This window comes from Alosa pseudoharengus, unplaced genomic scaffold (assembly GCF_046254945.1).
Source record: "Alosa pseudoharengus isolate Yale_2024_CS ecotype anadromous, Long Island Sound unplaced genomic scaffold, YU_APseudo_1.1 YU_APseudo_1.1_scf_6, whole genome shotgun sequence".
NCBI lineage: Eukaryota > Metazoa > Chordata > Actinopteri > Clupeiformes > Clupeidae > Alosa > Alosa pseudoharengus.
This window is the reverse complement of record NW_027468848.1, coordinates 2,631,350-2,655,011: the sequence shown is the minus strand read 5'-3', so window position 1 is coordinate 2,655,011 and position 23,662 is coordinate 2,631,350. Positions and strand designations below refer to the sequence as shown.

At 43.8% G+C, this 23,662-nt stretch overlaps 2 protein-coding genes and 1 long non-coding RNA gene across 3 annotated transcripts in view; 1 reads left to right on the top strand and 2 right to left on the bottom strand.

The window, feature by feature from the left end:
* LOC143105730 (CD209 antigen-like protein C) overlaps nucleotides 1-22,304 on the bottom strand; it is a 22,512-nt gene extending 208 nt beyond the window's left edge. Inside the window, exons 1-5 of the mRNA XM_076269815.1 lie at nucleotides 22,092-22,304; nucleotides 6,966-7,082; nucleotides 4,872-5,032; nucleotides 2,950-3,080; nucleotides 1-1,578 (exon numbers count right to left, since the gene is read on the bottom strand). The exon at nucleotides 1-1,578 is cut by the window's left edge and continues 208 nt beyond it. Of these exons, the coding sequence (XP_076125930.1) occupies nucleotides 1,425-1,578; nucleotides 2,950-3,080; nucleotides 4,872-5,032; nucleotides 6,966-7,082; nucleotides 22,092-22,179 (651 nt within the window). The 5' untranslated portion in view covers nucleotides 22,180-22,304 and the 3' untranslated portion in view covers nucleotides 1-1,424. The remainder of the gene's footprint in view (nucleotides 1,579-2,949; nucleotides 3,081-4,871; nucleotides 5,033-6,965; nucleotides 7,083-22,091) is intronic.
* Nucleotides 12,193-14,292, top strand: LOC143106379 (uncharacterized). The gene is made up of 2 exons (XR_012983678.1): nucleotides 12,193-12,442; nucleotides 13,825-14,292. It is a non-coding gene; the product is annotated as an uncharacterized LOC143106379 (long non-coding RNA).
* On the bottom strand, nucleotides 15,708-19,346 carry LOC143106385 (uncharacterized). The gene is made up of 4 exons (XM_076270658.1): nucleotides 18,579-19,346; nucleotides 17,446-17,575; nucleotides 16,779-17,283; nucleotides 15,708-15,793 (listed from the first exon to the last, which is right to left on the bottom strand). Exons 1-4 carry the CDS (start codon nucleotides 19,142-19,144, stop codon nucleotides 15,708-15,710), a joined length of 1,287 nt encoding a protein of 428 aa, XP_076126773.1. The 5' UTR covers nucleotides 19,145-19,346.
* Nucleotides 22,305-23,662: the final 1,358 nt, after the last annotated feature.

Sequence of the window (23,662 nt, the reverse complement as noted above, 5' to 3'; positions counted from 1 at the left end):
TGTTGCAAAGAAATTGCAAGAGGAAGTGAAAATTGCATAAATAGTTGCGATTTTTTTTTTTATTATTATTTTTTAATTGAGGGCAATTAAGGTTAGTAGGCTAAGACCAAAATCATCTTGATGCTTGATCATCTTGATGCTTATTAAAAAGGATAAGTAAAGGTAAATGGTAAGGGTTACAGAAAATCAAAGTAGGCCTACTTTATTTGTGTAAATACTTTGATTGGGGTAATTCACAAAGCAGTAACCTTCCGTAGAACTGTACTAAAAAGACAGCCCCCTAAAGAGATGGCATGTAATTCATAATAAGTTCATATATTTTTAATAATTCATATTCTGTGACTTGCATAATTACTGATAGCAAACTAAGTATCTAGTAATTTCATATTGATTTAAACTATTAGACTACACTTTTCTTTAATGTTATTACATTGGTGGTGTGTAAGTCTAATTGACTGCCTGCCACTTTAAGGACGTGAAAGTAGCGTAATAACATCTAAGTGGATTGGAGCGCTTGCATCTCACTGTGTTCGGCTACGACTGGAAATAACTTTTTGCATAGTGCATTACGATATGTGGATGGAATTCGGGATGTTGTCTATGTCATTAGTTAAAATAAATGTTAAAAAAACAACTCGAATGAAATCATTCTTGGATCACAGAAGAGGTAGGCCTAAATGTCTTGAAATGTTATTAATTTCTATGATTTTGGTATCACTACACAAACTGAGCCCACAAGCTAGCAAACATGACACAAGGTAAAAGGACATCTCCAGGTGTAGGCTAAACGTTTGCCAATGGGTTGCATACTGTAGTCTACTCAAATGTCGGTAAACCAAGTAGGCATTATGGTTGAGAGATGCAAGTAAAGCAGATCATTAACGTTAGCCTTCTATTTATTGTCATCAAAACTGCAGAGGAGTGAACAATTTATAGGGCAGTCTCTGGTGTCTGCAGAAGTGAGTGTGGCATCTGACTCAATATTCTGCACAATATTTTTCACGCTGCTAGGCAGCCTGGATTCCATGGAGCAAATTTTCGACTCAGGGGACCAATCACAGAACGGAGGGAGGGCAGCAAGACGATGACGACACACCGAAGCTACGTACAGATGCATTTGATAGACATTCGTAGCGGCCAATAAACGGCAGTGTTTGGACAAAATTGTGAGGTCGCCCAGAATTCACAAGGATTTGCTGAATTTGCGTTAATTGTTGCGATCGCAACATCGCAAATTCCTGGAGGGACTGGCTAATAAGACCCAGATAGCAAGCACACATTGGCAGAACGATGGTATTGGTTGGCAGTGTCGTAGGTGGAATTTCAACGGTGGAATAAAAGGTGTGGAAAAGTTATATTCTTTGATTAAAAGATGAAACATTTCACAAACAAAAGTTTAAACATCCCTGAGTAGGTGTAGTTCTCTAGATCTCTGTGGCCTCCTTCTCACAGATCCACCCCAGCGGATGACTGCAGGGGGCATCGTTCCAGCTCTTAAGGGTGTCGTCAGTTGGGTAGGTGGCAGCACAGTCCTCAGCAAATAAATTGTAATCATTCGGCTCCCCATCCCTCCAGTACCTGCAAACACACACACACACAGAAAACATGAACGACCGCCGCACTAAGCTGATACTCGCTGTGTTTTTGTCGTGCATTTCGCTTTACAGCTGGCAAGTCCCGCCCCTTCCGCTACCCCCACTGGACCTCTAGGTTGAAAAATCGTTGACGCAAGTGAATGTGAGAAAAGAATTAATTTCTGGTCCCATTTGAATTTTGCCAGGCCAATCTCTGCATGACATGACTGTGATGAGTACAATTAAAGCCATCCTTACACCAGAATACTTTGACACGATTGGGGAAAGATTCTTTCAATTGTAGCCTTTTGAGTAAAGCTGGAATGGGCATTAGTTAAAGAAGCCCTATGCAAGTCTGGTTATTCCTTCACTGTTTCTGGGTTTTCGCCTGATTTGGGCTCGTATTTTTCACGACATAGCTTCGGTATTTTTCACGATACAGCTTCGGTAGCAAGTGACTGCTACGCTAAACCGTTTTGCAGTATTCTTAGAAACTACAATCTGACTACATTTTCGAGGCCTTCCGCCGAGTCACATCCGGATTTCTTCGGTCCGGGACCAGAAAGTTGCATATTCGTTTTTTCCGCGGAGAAGCACTAGGGGGAGACGAAGCACCCATCAAACGACCCAAAAAGTGTTGTAGAACCATCAGAACAACTCTCAACCTGCATAATTAAGGTAATTTTTGCTAAAATTGTTGCATAGGGCTTCTTTAAAATATTTTTTTCCATTAGTTGAACCTGGACTTGAGCTTTTACTGGGCCTGCTGCTGAAGGGTCTGATGGCACCCCTGCTAAAGTAGAAAAAAATCCCGGACGATTTTGAAATTCTGGCCAGTCGCATTTTGTAGGTGTCAAGAGGACGTGTCCGGGGAAAAGAGGATGTCTGGTCACTCTACATTTACTGTATTGTCCTAAGGGTAGGTCAAGATGAGTAGTTTGCCGGTAATGTGGGATTGCTCAATGTGTTTTTAAATGTAACGTTTGCTCACTCGTGGGCTGCCATTGGACTGATATGGTGTTTATTAGCCTACACGACAAGTTAAGCTATCTGTTGATGATTCCCAGAGGAGCGCTTTCTTAACCCAATATGCATTTGAAATCAGACTCAGCCAGAGGCGTGCAAATGCTATCGTCACACGAAACAGAGCGTGCATGCCTCCCTCCACAAACCATGTGTAGTGGCAGACTCATTGGCGCCCTGGAAAGTGACAGCAATGTTAGATAAACAAAGAAACATAACATAAATACCAATAGCAGCATTGTTTGCAAAAAAACCTTTACAGTAAAATATTATCGTACCGACCAATCACAGACTGGTAACAATTTAATCTCTATTTCTAGATATGACGTTTTGAAATTCTGACATGACTTACCCTTCAGTGAGCAAAGAGCCATTGATCCAGGTCCATGTTTGCTCATTGACTTTATCTCGCAGTCCAATCCAGTACCCATACCAGATGTTGAATGTCTTGTGTCGCCCATTTAGGATCTTTGAAATGAACGTCTGGGAAGACAATGATTTGCACACTGACACGACATGCATGGTGATATGGCAGCACATGGGACAACAATATACAAACATCATCACAATTCTAGAGATAATTGGGGGCAGTCGTGGCCTACTGGTGAGGGCTTCGGGCTTGGAACCGAAGGGTTGCCGGTTTGATTCCCGACCAGTGGGAATGGCTGAAGTGGCCTTGAGCAAGGCACCTGACCCCTCACTGTTCCCTGAGCGCCACTGTAGCAAGGCAGCTCACTGCTCCAGGTTAGTGTGTGCTTCACCTCACTGTGTGTTCACTATGTGCTCTGTCTGTTCACTAATTCACGGATGGGATAAATGCAGAGACCAAATTCCTTGTATACGCAAGTACACTTGGCCGAGAAACCTGATTTACATTTACATAAACATCAAAACCATAAAAGGTAACTAATGGTAGAAAATCCACTCCAATATTCTTTTAAACTCATCTTTACCTCCACTGCACTACCTCCACTGCACTAGCACTACGTCCACTGCACTAGCACTACCTCCACTGCACTACCTCCACTGCACTAGCACTACCTCCACTGCACTACCTCCACTGCACTAGCACTACCTCCACTGCGCTACCTCCACTGCACTAGCACTACCTCCACTGCACTAGCTCTACCTCCACTGCACTACCTCCACTGCACTAGCACTACCTCCACTGCACTACCTCCACTGCACTACCTCCACTGCACTAGCACTACCTCCACTGCACTACCTCCACTGCATTTGTGTTGGTTTGGGGCACCACCTGATCTGTGCCATGTCAGGGGCAGATCCATCTCAGAGTGGTTCTTCCGTCTGATTAGCCTCTGACAGGCAGACTACACCATGCACGTAACTGAAGCGTTCCGTTTCCTTGGTTTTAGAGGACTTGTCTAATTTGTTTCTAGTGTACTGATGTAGCCAGTTCCATTGATTATAGATGTAGCTAATGTACGCGCCGCTATCACATCTGGTGTAGCCAGTTCCATTGATTATAGTGGAAGCTACTGTCAGAGCCGGACAGTAACGGAGTACATTTACTTGAGTACAGTACTTGAGTACAATTTTGAGGGATCTGTACTTTACTCGAGTATCATTTTTGGGGAGTACTCATGACTTTACTCAAGTACATTTGAGAGGCAAATATTGTACTCTTTACTCCACTACATTTCTATCCATAACCGTGAGTACCCGTTACTACTTCTTAAAAAAAAAGGAAAAAAGAAAAATCTCGGAAACCCTCAATTTTCAGTTTCCCTCTCAAACGTGATTGGATTGTGCAGGCGCCACTGATTGGGACAGCCTATCAGCAATCATCTTCAGCTTTCCGCCAAAGTCAACTCCATGGTCAAATTTAGATGAGACGAAACCATGGACGAAACAATGGATGAAGACGCAGCAGGTCCATCCCGGGAATGTGCTAACCTGTGGCCCCACCTCGCCAGACTATTTCAATTTTCTGAACAAGTTAATGATAGTTTTCGCTTCAAGTGTTTCAAGTACTTCAGTACTTTTACTTAAGTAGACATCTGACTGTTGTACTTTTACTGGTACTTGAGTAAAATTTAGCAAAGGGTATCTGTACTTTTACTCAAGTAATGAAGCTGTGTACTCTGTCCGCCTCTGGCTACAGTATAGCTGCTGCAACATACGCTTTGGACAAAAGTGCCAAATCCCATAACATACACTTTGTGAACGGAACACCTTAGTTACCTGCCTGGTGTAGTCTAGAACACCATGCAGACACATTAAAGCAGCACAATGCTGATTCTCCAAGGTCACCTGCTTCTCTAGTGTGTCCACGATGGCCAAGTCGGCTCCACGCTGGACGCAGTCGGCCCTACTGCCATCCCAGCCCTCGCGCATGTTGCCCCCAGGGGGACTGAAGTAGAAACAGGAGTGGTTCAGGGCCTTCCAGTCAGGGGGGCAGCTCTTACAGGCTCCTGCCGATGGACAAACACACAGTAGTATTGTAGAGCATCACAGTAACATGTACTTACATGTATTCATTTGGCGGAAGCGTTTATCCAAAGGGACTTACAGCAATGGAATAACATTTGTAAGGGATAATGTATAGAACGCCGGTCATTATTTGGAAAATAAGTCCCGACAGGGTGAACCAGACCCCAACGCGCAGCGGACTTAGTACTTAGGACTTATACATTATCCCGCTTATTACACGGCTACTTGCCAAAAGTAGCGTAGTGATATGAAATATCAGATATATTCTTGCGTAGTGATATGAAATACCTGAAGTAGAAGCACAAACTCTGTTGCCATCGACAGCGGTAATTATATGTTTGCAACGGTAATTACATGAAAATATTTTACCGTAGAACTTTGGGAAAGCCCATTCAAGTCAATGGAGCGTTCTACTTGCCTTGTGAAGAGCCGTGCAATAACTGTATTTAATGTGACCTTGTCACTGTATTTCTCCAATGGAACAAATCCCTTACCAAGTTTCACAATGCGGAGGTCTTGTTCCTTCTTCTTCTCCTCAAGGGCTTTGATTTGTGACTGCAGTCGTGCGCCCTGCGCTTTGGACTCGTCCAGCTGTGACTGCAGTCGTGCGCCCTGCGCTTTGGACTCGTCCAGCTGTGACTGCAGTCGTGCGCCCTGCGCTTTGGACTCGTCCAGCTGTGACTGCAGTCGTGCGCCCTGCGCTTTGGACTCGTCCAGCTGTGACTGCAGTCGTGCGCCCTGCGCTTTGGACTCGTCCAGCTGTGACTGCAGTCGTGCGCCCTGCGCTTTGGACTCGTCCAGCTGTGACTGCAGTCGTGCGCCCTGCGCTTTGGACTCGTCCAGCTGTGACTGCAGCTCCTGCTTTCTGTTCATTCCAGTCATGAGACGACTGGCCCTCATTTACGTCATTCTCTGTTTGAAAAGAAAAGCATACCATAAACATTCTATGCTTTTTCATATAATCATCATATACGAGGCTTCAGGATACATTGATTTTGCAGACTGTGATTTGCCAAAAGGTTGATATATGAGTGACATCACGCCACTTCATTCTGTGTTTCTAAAGCAATATGTTGATTGGCTGTAATTGGATGGATTGGTCCTATGTTTTTTTCTAAATGCGTAAAATGGACAGATGACTGTCCAAAGCAATGTCCTGAATTTAACCAAAATTGCATTGGATTAGAATTGTAGACTTGGTCTTTGACTGGACAGGGCATACTCACTGAGTACAGCACTGAGTACATCCATATCATACTCACTGAGTACAGCCATATCATACTCACTGACTACAGCACTGAGTACAGCACTGAGTACATCCATATTATACTCACTGACTACAGCACTGAGTACAGCCATATCATACTCACTGAGTACAGTCATATTAGACTCACTGAGTACAGCTCTGATTACAGCCATATCATACTCACTGAGTACAGTCATATCATACTCACTGAGTACAGCACTGAGTACACCCATGTCTATCATACTCACTCTGTATAGCCATATCATACTCACTCTGTATAGCCATATCATACTCACTCTGTATAGCCATATCATACTCACTGAGTACAGCCATATCATACTCACCGAGTACAGCACTGAGTACAGCCATATCATACTCACTCTGTATACTCATATCATACTCACTCTGTATAGCCATATCATACTCACTCTGTATACTCATATCATACTCACTCTGTATACTCATATCATACTCACTCTGTATAGCCATATCATACTCACTCTGTACAGCCATATCATACTCACTCTGTATAGCCATATCATACTCACTCTGTATAGCCATATCATACTCACTCTGTATACTCATATCATACTCACTCTGTATACTCATATCATACTCACTCTGTATACTCATATCATACTCACTCTGTACAGCCATATCATACTCACTCTGTATACTCATGCCGATCACAGCCATCAGGAGAGCAGCACTGATCAGACCCAGAACTCCTGTAGCCAGCTGATACCGTCTGGAGGAGCCGTAGCCTCGCACTGTAAACAGAGACACTGCAGAGGAGAGCAACTGACAGTCAGTGTAGAGTCCTGCAAGCCCGTCGGGACCCGACACAATATGCAAATTCGGGCCGGGTACGGGCCTTAAATTCAATGAATAGCACGGGCTCGGGTAGGGCTCGGGCTTGACACTGATAAAGTTGGTTTTATGTATTCATGATTTTTCAGTTAGGTCAGGTCAGAAAAACATTCACGCGCACAGCTTTTTATTTATCTTTTTCTTTGGAAGCAGACGCTACGCAGCACGTCATAATAGGCCTAAAAAAAAACCCGCCAAAATCTGTCACTTCTGTTCCGGTCAGTCAAGATGGACAAACTGAAAAGCCAGCTAGCCAGAGGTGAGCTATTGAAAATTCCCAATACGGGAGGGAAAATTTCTTTATGGGAGCACTTCGACCTCATAGCTAACAAGGAGAAACAACCTTTAGGTCATGTACAGTGCAGAAACTGTAACTCCATTCTTGCTTACGACAGCAAGAAGACGGGATCATCGCATTTACAGCGTCATCTTGACAAAGGCTGCACCAGGGCTATTCGCGCTACTGTTAATGCTAGCCGACAACCTTCCTTGCCATCTTTTTTTACGAAGCCAGTACCAGCTCAAGTGAAAAGCGAAGTCACTGTAACGTGTGTGGAATTCTGCTGCGAGGACATCAGAGCTTTTGAAACGGTGGCGGGATCCGGTTTTCGCAAGATGGCTCAGAAGCTGATTAACATAGGCGCAGCTTACGGCCGTTTGCCTGCCGACAAAGTGCTCCCTGACCCCACAACTATCTCTCGCCGGAGCAAAGACATGGCAGTGGAACAACGAAACATATTAGTTGCAGAGATAAAAGACGTTCTGAAGTGTGTTAACATCGGCATGACCACTGACATGTGGACCGACGATTTCCGCAAAGTAAGCTACATGGCAATCACTTGTCATTATATCACTGCAGATTTCCAGCTGAAATGTAAAGTACTCACCACCGCCAAGTTCCCCTCCGACGAGCCTAAGACGGGTGCCAACATCCGTACCGAATTGCAGCAGCAGCTTGTGTCCAACCTCGGTTTCCATGCGAGCGGGATGAACAAGGTAGTGTGGGTAACAGACCAGGGCTCCAATATTGTGTCTGCGCTACGACCATACCGACGTCTGGACTGCCAGGATCATGTCTATAACACTGTCATGAGACATGCCCTTAACGTGGAAGAGCTTTCTGAATCAGCCCCAGAGGTCTCAGAGACTCTCCTGGCTGTAAAGGCCTTAGTCCGGTATTTGAAACAGAGTGGAATTACAAGCCAGTTGTCCAGGACCGTGAAACAAATGTGCGAGACGCGCTACAGTACTCAGTATCTCACTCTTGAGTCCGTCAAAGCGGTATATCCAGAGCTACTAGAGAAACTGCAGGACCGGGCAGAAGCCTTTCACTACATCACCGACGTATCCCCTGATGTGCTGCACTTCATGGTGGACTTCCTTCATCCCTTCTACGAAGCCCAGCGGGAGTTAGAAGGCGAACTGTACCCAACATTGAACATTGTTGTACTGTGGCACGGGAGGCTCCTTCTTCACTGCAAGCCGAAAAGCGATAACACCCCTTACCAGGTAGCGTAGGTCTTTACTCGCATCTTTTTAAAAAATGTAGCCTAAATTGGTGAAACATGTTTTAATCTAGCTAGAAAATAAAATGTAGCTTATTTAATTTATCTCTTATTCCATCTATGTCCAGGCCACCATCCGCAAGCGTCACCTAGAGTGGATAATGATGGTGTTTTATTGTAGGCTACCAGGCCACTGGTTTAATGATATCTTCAGAGGTAAAAAATGTAGCCTAAATTGGTGAAACATGTTTTAATCTAGCTAGAAAATAAAATGTAGCTTATTTAATTTATCTCTTATTCCATCTATGTCCAGGCCACCATCCGCAAGCGTCACCTAGAGTGGATAATGAAGAAAGTGGTAATTCAACCACTACACAGACTGGCAATTTTCCTCTGGCCTAAATTCAGCCAGCTTCGTATGCTGACTGAAGAGGATAGAGCTGATACCCTTGAGGAGGCAAGACGCTGCGTCACCTTCTACAAAGATGCACACGCTGCTGCAGTTGCTGCTGGGCCTAGTGGTCGCGACGTTGAGCCAAGCGCTGAGCCACCAGCCAAAAGGAGGTCTTCGTCAGAAGAATATGAAGCAGAGTGGGAGAACATCGCCCGAGAAGATGACACAGTGGATGAGGTCCAGCTGTACCTCAACATGAACATCAGCCAGGAAGGGAATGACCGTGACCTACTAGGATGGTGGAAACAGCATGAGGCAACTCTCCCAATGCTTGCTACACTTGCGCGGTATGTCTTGAGTGTCCCCGCAAGCAGCAGCCCCAGTGAACGGAACTTTAGCACCGCGGGCCGGACGCTGGAAGTGAGGCGGACCTCGCTAAAGCCATCCACCGTGGACGCGATTCTTTTCCTGCACAGCGCAGCGAAATGAACAATCGATGGACTGTAAATAGGTTTGCCTGTGTTTTTTGATGGACCTGCAACTCAAAGAACGTGAGTGTTTGCTGTAATTTTGTTAGGCGGTTATAGACGGTTGTGTTGGAAGCGGTCTAGCCTACTTTGCACTTGTTGCCTTTATTAGGTGAGCAATACATTTATTTGATTGTTAAATATTAAAATAATAATTGAATAAATATTCAATTCAAAGTGATTCAATTCCTTTATTTATTTACACGGTGCATTATAAGTTGGACAAGGAGCTCATGTGTGCTGCTCATTTATCTACTCCCGTGGCGCATAGATTTACCGATGTCATACGGTACGGATCCACTTGTACTTCACTTCTTTTTGTCGTGTCGCATAGATGTCGCGCTGCCTCCCCACGTTCAGTCGTGTGTGGGCGTTTTGTTTAAAATGTCAGTTACCAGCTCATACTCAGTTCGTTTTAACGTATCTTAAGTGTTTTTCCACAAATGGACCACAATTTTAGGCATGTACTTAACAGTATACAACACATTAATAGCCTAAACAAACTATGCAAGCCATTTCGAAATCTTGTTTTATTTAAACTACTCAATGCAATCTCAAATCCTCACCAGAAACACCAACAGTCAATATATTCATCCAAATCCTAGTTTCGTTTGTTTTATGGACTACTAGGTGGTCGTGGAAGAGATCGTTAAAACATTATTTGTCTGGTAAGCGGAACCAAAGTTTCACAGGCACCGTTGTGGTAGAACAAAGGACCTACAAACTCGTCCTTTCATTGGAGAGTCGCCTCGCGTTCAACGGATTCATTTGCATAAAGCTGGGCATCCGCCAGCTTTTTTGTCGCGCTACATTATTTCAAATGCAGCGCTGCCTTCCCGGGATGCTTTGCGGGCGCGTTAAAGTCGCTTGACGTCACCCATAGGACTAGAGTGGAATACGACACGACAAAAAGAAGTGAAGTACAAGTGGATCCGTACCGATATATCCTGGCTGTCCGTTACATGCTGCTTTTGCGACAATGACATCCCGTTATTTCGACATTGAGGTCTAATTAAATACATAAACGCTTGTCTTTGCAAGGGTTAATCGTGTGTTAAAAGTATTATTTGTTTAATTGTTCGAGTCGGCTTTCTGAGAAACTATTACGCGACCGAAGTGTCGGGAAACACTCATGTCTAAATAGCGGACCGTTTTAGTCGGGCTCGGGTTCGGGCTCATTAATAGCTTAATTTGTCGGGCAGGGTCGGGTTAGGGCCTGATTGCCAGGGGTCCGGGCCGGGCCTGAAATTTTAGGCCCGTGCAGGCCACTAAGTCAGTGTCTAAAAACACAGCACTGTAAACAGAGACACTGCAGAGGAGAGCAACTGACAGTCAGTCCCCTACAGTGTATACAGTAGCCTATTTCTCATGACACACACACACACACAGTTTGCCATAATAATTACCTTGTTAGAAATAGTATGTAAACCCTATGTTCACTGTATGTAAAGAGAGTACAAAAGAGAATTAGAGATATTGATCATATTTATTTTTTTCAATATTCAATAATCTATAGAAATGTTCTGTAAGAGTGCATTGTTGTAATGTAAGGCATTAGCCAGCGGCAAGCGGCAGGTTTCCTATTGTTCTCTCTCTGGTTTGGCAGTGGAATGGTGGAAACGCTGGCATAACGCTAGCCTAGCGTTTAACAAGCTGAGCGCTGAACTTGGTTCAACTTTCAAAGCGCACCACGAGCGTATTCAATTGACAAACCCTTGGTGTTGCTTAGGAACGAGACAAAACTTATTATGGTCTGAGCGTTGCATTACATTTGCCGCTGCCGCTTGCCGCTGGCTAATGTGTTCCTCGCCTTAGAGATATTGATCATATTTAATTTAACTTAATAAGTAAGGGAGAATGTATAGGACGCCGGCAATTATCGGAAAATAAGTCCCGACAGGGCAAACAGGACAGTGGAGGGGCTTATTTTCCGATAATGACTGGCGTTCTATACATTATCCTGCTTATTGCAAAAACGAAAAATAACCTCCACATCATGATATTACATTTCTTTGCTACCGTTTCATTGTGGCTTTTGCTGAGAAACAAATAGTTCGCAACAGACGCTGAACTTGAATCAAACATTCTTTAAAACACAGCTGATCAACTGTCTGCTTTCACTTTTGAATGAAGTTCCATTGCAAGAAGTGACCTGTCTACTTGCATAGTGATATGAATGACGCAAATAAGAAGCAATTGTGCTTGTGTGTTGTAACACCCATTTTCTTTGACAGTGGCCTGTTATACTTAGCAACGGTCTGTTATAGAGAAATATCAAACCACCAAACGTTGGGAAGGCCCATTCAAGTGTTCTGTAAGAGTGCATTGTTAATATTTAATCATTTTCATTTCTAGGCTACTTCAGCAGAATCAACATTTCTTTCCTCATTTTAGAAATTGAGATCTATCTGATTAAGCTGGCTTGTGTTTTCATGAAGAATTGGCCCACCCCAAGTCAGCATTGGGTCATGATGATGATGACAAAAGGACTGCAGTTTTATCTTGAGGTGGCACTATCAAATTAATGAGGGTAATTCTCTACAAACTGTCAAATTATATCTTTAAGAGGCACTGACATAAAACGTTGTACAGTTTCAATTTACTCAATTCGGATTATGCGCAACATTCTTCCGGGTTCTACAAAACGGAATCAACTACTTCCGGCCGTCAGATACTCTACCGGTAAAGCGTAGTTATGGCCACCTTTTATAGCCGGTGTTTACAGGAGCTACCTCAAATTACAATATCGGATGTACACCGTATAGCCAAACGGACGTCCAGAGCCCCGAGTACTCTGCTAGACAAGGGGTTTAAGTTTTACGCCTCCTCTTTTATTCATAATTATGAAGGTATGTAGCCAGGTATATGTAGCTTTTTCTAATGCCACCCAGCGATAACGTACGTTAGCTGCGTTAACGTTAACTATCAGTAGCCTAGTTAGTTTAGTTAGTTATTTTTGCGTGCAGACGATTAAAACAATGAAATGAAGACTGCATTTTAGCGATGTTGTTATAGTACCAACAGTATAATTACTACGATGTCTTATGTGATGTGATTATGCTGGTCTATCCATCTGACTCTAGGTCTAATGTGTCGACTTTAGGTCTAATGTCAACTGCTGTTCTTAGGTGTTTCACAATATTAAAACATTGTTAGAATAATGACAAATGTGATGAATGAATGCTGTATCTTCTTGTCCACCAGTTTCAAACAAAGACAGGTTGACCGGTACTCTCAGTGTCAGAGCAGCTTGTCACAGGTCCATGCAGAAGAACGAAAAACCACACAGCTTGAGAGTAGGCTAATAGACCTCTCCAGAATATATCCCGCCTCCTAACTTCCGTATCCATCCAACTTCCGGGCGTGGATTGTCTATGGGAAATAACATGGCGTTTTGAAAGATCGTACCTGTCAAACTCTGTAGGTGACAAAGTAGAAAAAGCTGCTGGGCAGATTGGCCTACACACTTCTGCCATCTAGTTTCCACTGGATTTTTTTATTTTCGGTGCCGTTTGAGTAGTATAGTCTATAGTATACTACTTAAACGGCACCGACAATCAAAAAATCCAGTGGAAACTATATGGCAGAAGTGTGTAGGCCAATCTGCCCACCAGCTTTTTCAACTTCGCTACCTACAGATGTTTTACCGGTATGATATTTCGAAACGCCATGTTATTCCCCATAGACAATCCACGCCCGGAAGTTGGATGGATACGGAAGTTACGGAGGCGGGACTTATTCTGGAGAGGTCTATGTTTAGGGAGGGGTTTGGGTATTCTGTTCAATTTTGCAGTCTGTTCCAGTTCAATGACTGCATAGCATGCGTTCATCAAGCCTCTCAGAATGAAAATAGTTACACTACAACTGCTTTCATTTGGCCATGAGCATGTTCGTGACTATGTAAACACCATGCTCACAGAGACAATGGTAACCTACACACATTCTTCTGAGACACTTGATAAATGGCTGTAGTCTACCTGTTAATTGGGGCAAAGTTGTTTGACAGTAAATCTTTCTATTGCAACATACTTGGTATATATTTCACCTATTGTATTGTAGTATTGTAGTAGACTTGTTGGAAACCCCTTGTCAACAAAATTATCCCAGCAACCTTACTAGAACAAATCTTAATTCAGTGGTATTTGTTCTGACGACTGTTTAAGTTGCAAAATTCACTTCAAAAACACTTCAAAGGATACATCAGTGACAATCTTTGTCCAATTGTCAACAGGTCATCAGTTTAAAATACCTGGGACTCAGACAACAAACTCCACTTCAAGGAACATGTCACTGCCATCCAGACACGCGCACAACAAAGACTACATGTCATATGCAAACTCAAAGCCCTCTCTGCTGCCCCCCACCTCTTGCTCCTACTCTACAAAAGCATCATCCAACCTCACACGCCTAGCACATACAATAGCAGCTGACACAGACCATCCCCTGAACCAATTGTTTACACTACTTCCATCCGGCTGCAGATACAGAGCACTAAACTGACTAATACCAGTTTTAAAAATTGTCCCCACTGCCATCACATTGTTGAACAAGCAGTAATATTGTCACCACCACCTCAGTTGCTTGTAGATTCATGCATGCATACATGTTATGTGTTTTTATGTTGCTGTGCTATGGAACATGATGGAATGTTGTGTGGAAATCATTATCCCTATGGGACAATAAAGACTATCTATCTATCTATCTATCTATCTGTCTATCTATCCATCTCTCTTTATGTATTCTACACAGATAGTGCTTCGTGATTCAAACCCTGTCGTCATGACCTCCAGTCAGTGTTCGTGCAAAGCTGGCACAGCAGTGTGTAATCACACTACTGCACTGCTCTTTCAGACAGCACATTATTCAGAGCTCAATATCCAGGTTGTGCCCCCTGTTCATGCCTGCACAGAGACTGAACAACAGTGGCACAAGCCCAGAACTGCAGTAAGGGTTGAGACAAACATACTGTATGTAAGAGTTAGGTTATGTATGTAGCAATAAATTAGTAAATTGCTAATAGAAAGTATAGTGATCCAAAGTCAGAAGTAATAGAGGTGCAGCGTAATATAGTGGCGACTCTGTTTATTTTCTTTACTTCATAAGGGAGTGAAACCTGGGCCGATAAGCAGTATGATTGTCACAAGACCCAGACTTAACAGGCGTATGGAAGGAGGAATCAGGTGAGGTGCTGTACTGCAGTCACTGAGCTCATACACTTAAACATGGGGCACAGCATGCCACAAGGGTAGAAACTTTTCTGAAAACCCACTGAGAGTGAAAAATGGTTCCTACTTTCAGGCCATCCTCATCTCAAATCAGGACTGTATTCAGTGCAAACAACTCAATGACACTAGACTGACTTTATGGACTTAGCTTTAAATGCAGTTACTAAAGCCAGCAGACCATAAATACAACATTGTCACTGTAGGATATTAGCTGAACTGTACTGGCTCCCTGTTTCCTATAGAATTGATTTTAAGGTTATGTTAATTACTTACAAAGCTCTGAATGGCATAGCCCCTTCATACATCTATGAGCTTTTAATGTATTATCAACCACAAAGGAAACTTAGATCCTCTAATGTGGAGAAGCTGCTTTTATCCACTATGCCCCAAAGCTATGGCTGCATTCTGTGTATGAAAGATGCCATACTATTATTATTATTATTACTTTGTCACACAGAAGTACCCTCTACAAGGGTGTGAATGGGAATCCATGTGATATTGGGCTGCTATTTATTGAGGACCCTTACAGAGACTTCGCAATCGAAGAGAGGCCCCTCATAGCAACAATGGCCATCAGTGATGAGAGAACACTGGTGGAGACATCGCTTGGTTTAGCCCAAAAGGGAAGTGTGCTTTCGTACCAGCAGCCCATAATACCTACTAAGGTAATAAATACCCATATGGATGCTCCACCTTTTCCAGAGCTTCCAACAAATGACTACCGGCTTGCCCCAACAGACTGGGTGCATGAGCTAACTGAGGAACAGCACTTCCATTTGAAAAGTTTGAATGTGACATTTGAAATGGCAAGAATGATTGAGGTGGCAACCAGAGAACAGGCTGGAAGTTTAGAGTGGCATCAGCTGCGCAGGCCTCGCATAACCTCCTCTCATTTCAGAGAGGTGTGCTTTGTCAGGGGAGATGGCTCGGCACAGTCTCTGGCTGAACGCATCCTCAAAGGAACGAGGCAGACAGCTGAAATGAAAAGAGGTACACACATAACTGTCTGTTTCTAAGTTAACTGTTACCCCACCTTGCAATGGCATTCATTTGCTAATTACAATACTTTGCATATGCGCACTGTATTGCGACCATTCAACTCAAATTTAGAAACATCTTTTACTCAAACAGGTGCAGATATGGAATTTACAGCAGCACAAGAATACTGCAAAATAAGGAACGTGAACTACATGCCCTGTGGCCTAATTGTTCACCCTGACGCCCCATGGCTTGGCACCTCACCAGATGGCCTAGTATTTGACCCTCTCGCACAGCCACCATTTGGCCTAGTTGAGATCAAGTGCCCCAATGTTACCAGCTACGTTGACTGCAAATACCTTAACATGCAAGAAGGAACACTGCTGTTAAAAGAAAGCCACATGTACTACTGGCAGGTACAGGGGCAACTTATGCTGACAGGAATGACATGGTGTGACTTTGTCGTTTTTGCCCAAGAAGACATGCTAGTCCAACGTATAGAAGTTAACCAAGAGATTTTAAAAGTAATTCGAAAGAAGGCAGACAACTACTACTTCAATTTTTATATGCCCAAGTACCTGACTTTTAACAGGCGTTAGGTACTGGGCACAACATTTATTTGACAGAATAAAAAAAATTCTGCAAACTTTTGTTAATCTTGCTTTATGTACAATAATCTTGCTTTATTTACAATAGGTGCAATGGTTTGGTTTACAATAGGCACCTTAGATTATCTATTTGGCCCAAGCCTTGACCAGTGGCTTGTTCTGGTAATTTGATAGAAGGCAGGCTACTGCAAAAAGCTGGTTGATACTACCAGCTATAGTCAGAGGGATGATGGAATCGAACAATTTATTTTCTTTGATGCGCCTAATCACTCTCTCCACATGTATTCTAAGCCGTGCAATGTCCTGAGTAGCTAAAACCTCTTCACGAGACAGCTGAGAGTTCTTTCCCAGAAATGGTGGCCTGTGTACTTTACCTGATACTAAATCATCAATTGTAAAGCCTTTGTCCACCATTACAGCCATGTCTTTGTCCAGTAAAGGGATTATTCCAGACTGCTTAAACAGTTCTTTGTCACTGATAGAACCCGAGTACAGTGCTGACACAAAGGTGACAGCACCGTGTGGGGACACACCAATCATTCCCTTTACTGTGGTGTGAGATTTGTATTGGGAGTACATCTCACTCTGCAAAAGCAGTGAGGAAGGGGTTTGACATTTTAGTTCAGTGCAGTCTACTATCACCTGTGTGTCAGAGTACCTTTCGAACACACTAGGCATCATGGCACGTACTGCATCAGGAGACATCCAAATGCCCACAGCACCCAAAACTGTGAACATAAAATTAGCCCAGGTTCTAATTGTTCTACTAACAGTTGACTGATGTACATTGAAGCGGTCCGCTAGATCCTTCTCCTTCAGACCCAGAGACAGATAGACCAAAAAGAGGAACAACTCATCAACCAGCGGTAGACAACGGCTCTGTAGGTAGACAAATAGTAATTGACAAGTTGCACATTGTAAGACAAAAATCTTTGTAACATGTAGCATAGCACTACATCCGAAAATATTAAAATGTAATGTTCAAATTCTTGTATTTATCTTTTATTTCCAAAACATAAAAACAGACAATCAGATGCCTACTGGTCTACGTGGTGGGTCAGCAGTCGTATCAGGAACTTTGGTTGTCGATGATTGTCCAACGCGTACAATTCGCCTAGTGGCAGGTTCAATCTGCTGCCAAAATGCATGAAAATGGCGGTAGCTGGCAAATCTATGAAAAAGACCATGTTGGATAGTAACCATACAACATGAGCAGCACATAGATAGATAGATAGATAGATAGATAGATAGATAGATACTTTATTGATCCCCAAGGGGAAGTTCAAGTAGCAATTAACTTTCAAAATGTATCCCATGAAGTGCATGGTGCCACATGCATTACATTTGTGATTCAACTTAAGCATCTTTGATAAGCAGTATACAGTCCTACTTCGTGAACCCCTTGGTATTATTTGGTTTTCTGCATAAATTGGTCACTAAATGGAATATGATATTTATCTAAGCCTAAGTCATCACCAGCACCAGTCCCTCATTTATGAAACGTGCGTATGACAGATCACAAGCGCAGAACAGGCGTACGCTCATTTTCACGCAAAGCATGGCTACGCTCAAACCTCACGTCAAATCAAAGGTGAGACTGACATCAAAAAAAGTATGCAAGTTTATTAAGGCGGCATAGCACGGTGTAGAATTCAAAGTTGAAGAGTTGAATTTATGGAATATTTTGGACCTAAGACTTTTTCTGCATATTTGTAGCCTAGGCTACTTTCCGTGCTATGGTGACACATTTGATGACTATAGACATAGGCTATGTGGGGAGAATCACTTTCTCTTTGGAAAGCGCAACAGTCATAAATTATGTTTTGTTATTGTCAAAGAGCAAATGGCAGTGCCGTATGATTTTGTAGCCTATTTCTAGTAGACTATGATGCGTTCTCTCCGCGAAAATAAAGTATGTTGTTGCAGTTAAATCGCCATAGTTTACCGGCTTCCTTGACACTTTTCTAGCTGTCAAAATTAACAAATGTTTCTGGACGTATGAACATTCATGCCGTAGCCTAGGTTAAATTCTAGGGGCGAGGCCGATCTTATATATTTATAGAGATACTGGGTTAAGAAAGTCTTGTCAGGCAATATAACATGATGTGTTAGTCTAAGAGTAACAGAATTGACTAAGTACTGTAGTAGCCTAAATTGATAACTTTTTTCCCTACCTTGTGTAAAACCTGATGTCCTCATCGGAGCCTTTGAACCTTTCCAGCCCAAAAGACTGCCTCAGTGACAACTCCTCCAGTCGCCTCTGTAGCTCTGAGATGGCCTGCTGCTGTGCGTCGATCTTCTCGCAGGCCAGATCCAGAGCTGAAGGTTCTGGCCTGCTATCGTAGTCGTGACACCTCAAAGACAAGCTGGCATCGATCAGCTCTTCGTCCTCATCCTCCCCTTGCCGCTGTGTCCTCTCCCAGACGCTTGGCCGAGCGACCGGCAGGCTGAAATTGTTCCAGCTGAACAACACCGGAATCGCCCCGGGTTTCAAACGGCGCCTGCCCCCTTCTATGATGTCTTCTGGCATAAAATGCCGACTACAGACAGTGGTGTGTCTCCTTATTATGAAGTTATCACGCCTAATATTTCGGACCCATATCGCCCTCACTGATTCCTCCTTTGGGAACTGGTGAAAACTTACCCCAGAGTTAACTTTACCCGAAACAGAGCATCTCGGCACACAACAAAAACTGCTATTAGGATGTTCCCGTTTCTGATATTTTAGCATTCTCGACATTTTAATTGAAACAAATACACAAAGGTTATCACAAATACGAATTTTATTAATAATAAGCGAAGCGAAATTTGACAGTTACCTCAGAGATTACCAAACGTTCAAACGTTACCGCTGCAGCTGTGTACGGAAGTAAAAAGCGGAAATGCTTAGACCAGTTTTCCGGTTCGAACGCTGGGCGCTCCACATAACCCCTATTAACAATGAACAACAGCAATTCCAGCATTTTGCCTTTTTTATTTTATTCTTCATTTAAATGGCGTTTGTAACAAACGGAAGTTAGGGAGGAGCATGACGGAATTTGCCACGCCTCCTTCAGTCAGACAGGTTACTTATTTGCAGTCTGCCTCTATCTGCCGAAGTTGCAGCATCGGCGTCACTCCGCTTGCAAGGAGAGCTACTCCGCGGGCCATATCTTTGATTAGAGCAGGGTTGGATGTAGGATCGATTGCCCTCGTTTCGCAAGGAAAGCAGGCCTACGTCGCCTTCTCCAACAATCAGTTGATCTTTCCACTCCTACTATAGCCGATCAACCGAGCACCAGCGTCGCAGTGCAGAGCTCCGTTCCTCCGGCGTCTCCCCCTCTGTTCATGCAACATGTTTTTCAACTCCGCAAGTTATGGCAGCCCGCGTGCAGCCCACTACCTTGTCTTCCGCTACTGTGGCCTCTTTCTCTATTCCTAAACAGCTTTCCCCCTGCTCACTCAACTCGCAAGTTATGGCAGCCCGCGTGCAGCCCTCTACCTTGTCTTCCGCTACTGTGGCCTCTTTCTCTATTCCTAAACAGCTTTCCCCTGCTCACTCAACTCAGCAAGTTATGGCAGCCCGCGTGCAGCCCTCTACCTTGTCTTCCGCTACTACGGCCTCTTTCTCTTTCCAGCTAATCAACCCTCCCCACTTTTCTCTTTGCCTACCTAGGGTGCTGCGCAAGCTCCTCCCCCTTCCCCCGTAGCGACCGCGTCGCTACTTTTTTCCCTTTCCCCATCATCTCCCGCCGGCGCGAACCGCGTTGGAGCCCGCGTTTTTCCCCAGCCAGGGACCGCGTCCCTGGTTCTCCCTCACCCCTCTTTCCCTGGATTGGTGCCACCACCCTATAGGCTACCGTATCGGCATCTCATCTGAGACCATGTCTACATTAAATAGTAATACAATTTAATCTATGTGGTCATCACAAAATGTATTTAAGGGAGCATCGCTTTAACTCAATGCCGGCGTTGGCCGTAAAGCAGCTGATACACAGGAGCTGTTGCTCTGTCGCTTATTGCCAAGAGGGCAAGGAAGGAATTTTTCTCCTTTAAATGTCAAAGTTTTTTCGCCTTCCTCTGTGTTCATTGAGTCAGCATATTAAAGCCCTTCCCTATCTGACCAAGGGAGCACCTGCACCTGCGTGTAGCTCTGCCCTGTTCCTCGGAATCCTCTCTAATAACGTGTTGCTGCTCATTACTTCTCTTGCCGTTATAGCTACCGCAGTTAGCTACAGCAGCCTATTTTAATTGCTTAGGCCTTACTAGCCTACTAAACATTGGGATGTTGAACTTCACAACCGCGCGTGTTTGGGCCGTCATTTTCAACATCTACTCTCTCCTGCAGCCCATTTGGCTAATTCGTTTTCCATCGCATGGAAAGATCCCCCCTCCAGACTACGGACGCTCCGTTAGTCGCTTTCAAACGCAGCTCAACGATGTTCTAACACAAATCGGTATCCCAGCAGGCCGTTACATATTTTATGGTGCAGCCACCAACGCGGCAAATAACGGCCTGTCCGATCAAGCGCTCAAAACTCTCGCCCGTGGTCCTCCGACGCCTATCACTCTTATATCAGATCAAGTCTCTCTGATCTGAGGGAATTAGCGCACCTCGCGCTCTCGCGTCGAATTTGTTCGCGTGGTCCTGGCTATAGGGTCCCTCATCTTTAACGCATTTTTTTGGGGTGTATGGCGGAATCCTGCACGACTCCTGCCTGCGCAGTTGACTCCTGCACGATCCCGCAAATCACTTCAGGACCCTGGCCAGAGAATTCTCCAAACATGCTTTTCTATTATGCTATTATATCTGTTTGCAAATTACGGAATGTGAACTAGTGAAATGGCGTTTGTAACAAACGGAAGTTCGGGAGGAGCAAGACGGAATTTGCCACGCCTCCTTCAATCAGACAGGTTACTTATTCGCAGTCTGCCTCTATCTGCCGAAGTTGCAGCATCGGCGTCACTCCGCTTGCAACCCACCACCTCCCCTTACGCCTCCCGTCTTCCATAGTTCAAGAATAAGGGGGTGTATGGCGGAATCCTGCACGACTCCTGCCTGCGCAGTTGACTCCTGCACGATCCCGCAAATCACTTCAGGACCCTGGCCAGAGACTTCGCCAAACATGCTTTTCTATTATGCTATTATATCTGTTTGCAAATTACGGAATGTGAACTAGTGAAATAGATATTGTGATGTATCATAGATTAATCTTTTGCAATGTCTTGAGCAGTGTTTCCCATACATTGACTTATTTGTGGCGGCCCACCACAATATCAACATTGACCACCACACAATGATTTTCCAGGTTTTCTAAATTGTGCTTAAATCTGGTTAGCATCATAACCACGCTGTGCTAATTTGTTAAAAACTGTTGTACTCAAGATAATTCTGCAAACCAACCACCACAAATGTTATTCAATTCTGTGGGAAACACTGTTGAGTATTGCAGAATCACTGTATCTCAATATTATTGTTATTGTGGCCAAATTAACGATTTGCGAGTTACTCTGTAATTTCCACCCCTATCCAGCTCCTAGGTGGTTAGTAGGCCGGTACACTTCCTTGTTAATATGAAGAAAGAGTTGTATTGTTCTTACCTTTCTTCTGGTCTTCAAATAGGGCAACAGTGTTGAGGTTCTCATAGGTGGTTAGTAGGCCGGTACACTTCCTTGTTAATATGAAGAAAGAGTTGTATTGTTCTTACCTTTCTTCTGGTCTTCAAATAGGGCAACAGTGTTGAGGTTCTCATAGGTGCCACACTCTTCAGTGGCATCCCCGCTGGTTAAGGTCATCACTGGGCAATATTTAAAAATATAAAACTGTTCTTGTGGAAATGTCCAAAAGTGTTTCAGTGTATGTTTCCTAAATGCTATAACTAAAATGAAGTCAGAGGAGCAAAGTGTTGCTGATATCTAGAAATAACAGGAAGTGAAATCGCAGGGGTCTCAAGTCTCACAAACTGACTGTGAGAGACATACCACACATGCCCTTTTTCACAATCATTTTTCGTCTTTACTTCCTTTTTTACTAATACCAAGAAAGAGGACTCTAGAGAAAGAGGATCTCACTCCATGCCACTGATGGTGAACAAGTACAAAGAAAAAATCCATCTTTCAGTTCTGAGCCAAGTGTCCTGTCTTGAGAACCAAGACCCAATTATGTTCAATGATCTTATTTTCAATTCTTTTTTGTGATTAAAATATGCATTATGTTTCAGTTACAAAGCTCAAACCTCAAAAATACGACAGTATATCAGTGATTTTGTAATATCTGTTTTCATCCTGTGAAATTAGAATACACATGAAAACAAAAGGTTCTCCACGGGCGTCTGTCTGGAGTCAGATCGGGGGTTGAGCAATCAATGGCAGGGAAGTCCAAATATGGCGTTCCAGGGTAGATCCACTGAAGTACCCTACTGTCAGTGTCGGACAGGAAAATCCAAATATAAGTAAGTGTGTGTGTGTGTGTGTATTAGTGATGCACAGTTGGCAGTTACAGCTGTGGACTATGCAAATAAACCGCGGATAGGGGGGTGGGGGTAACGTGACGAAAAAATAATATTTTAAATATAGCTGCAAGCAGCAATGACAAGTTGCCATGGCAACTCAAATCTATTACATCAGACATATAGCTGTAAGCTGTCGTAGTAATATACATGTCTAGAAAGCAAAGATTGCCTGAGTTATTTGGTCACTTTCTGTTTGACGGCATCGCAGCGGATTGCCTTTGCCACCAATTTTGATTGGCTGTTACGGGCGAACGTCAATTGTTCCAGAAAGCAATGCACTGATAAGGCTTGGTCTGAAAATGGTCTGTGCCAATTTTAGTGAAGATCAGATGAAATTTGTGACCTGTGAAAACTTTTTAGTGTTTTTGATTAAATCCGAAATCATTCATTTAGAACATTTAAGTTACGCTGTTTGTTATTATAATCACAGCACGGCCTTACGTTATCATAACCACATCATTACATTATCGCAATTAATAAGTCATCAAAGAGCCTGAAGAAGAGCAGCAGCTCTGTGGAGGGGGACCTGGACAGGGCGAACCAGCTGAACCACTTCTATAACAGGTTTGACTGCCCTGCTCCAGCTCCAATAGCAGTGGTCTGTCCACCACCCCCTGCTGACTCAGGCACTGCTCTTGTTTGCGTGCCTGCCCTACCCCCACCTCCCAGCCTCCCAGCCTCTCCAGCTCTGCATCCAACGACCTAAACCATCACCACCTCATGCCCTGCCCCCGCCTGATGCCTCCTTGCCTGTGCTTGCTGAGGCG

What these genes read in the sequence shown, in the direction of transcription:
- LOC143106385 (XM_076270658.1), bottom strand. Translation starts at nt 19,144, where the DNA reads ATGTCGAGAATGCTAAAATATCAGAAACGGGAACATCCTAATAGCAGT. An exon ending in GACATCAGGTTTTACACAAG is followed by an intron (nt 17,576 to 18,578) that starts GTAGGGAAAAAA and finishes TCTTTTTCATAG; the next exon opens with ATTTGCCAGCTACCGCCATT. An exon ending in CTGACCCACCACGTAGACCA is followed by an intron (nt 17,284 to 17,445) that starts GTAGGCATCTGA and finishes GTCTACCTACAG; the next exon opens with AGCCGTTGTCTACCGCTGGT.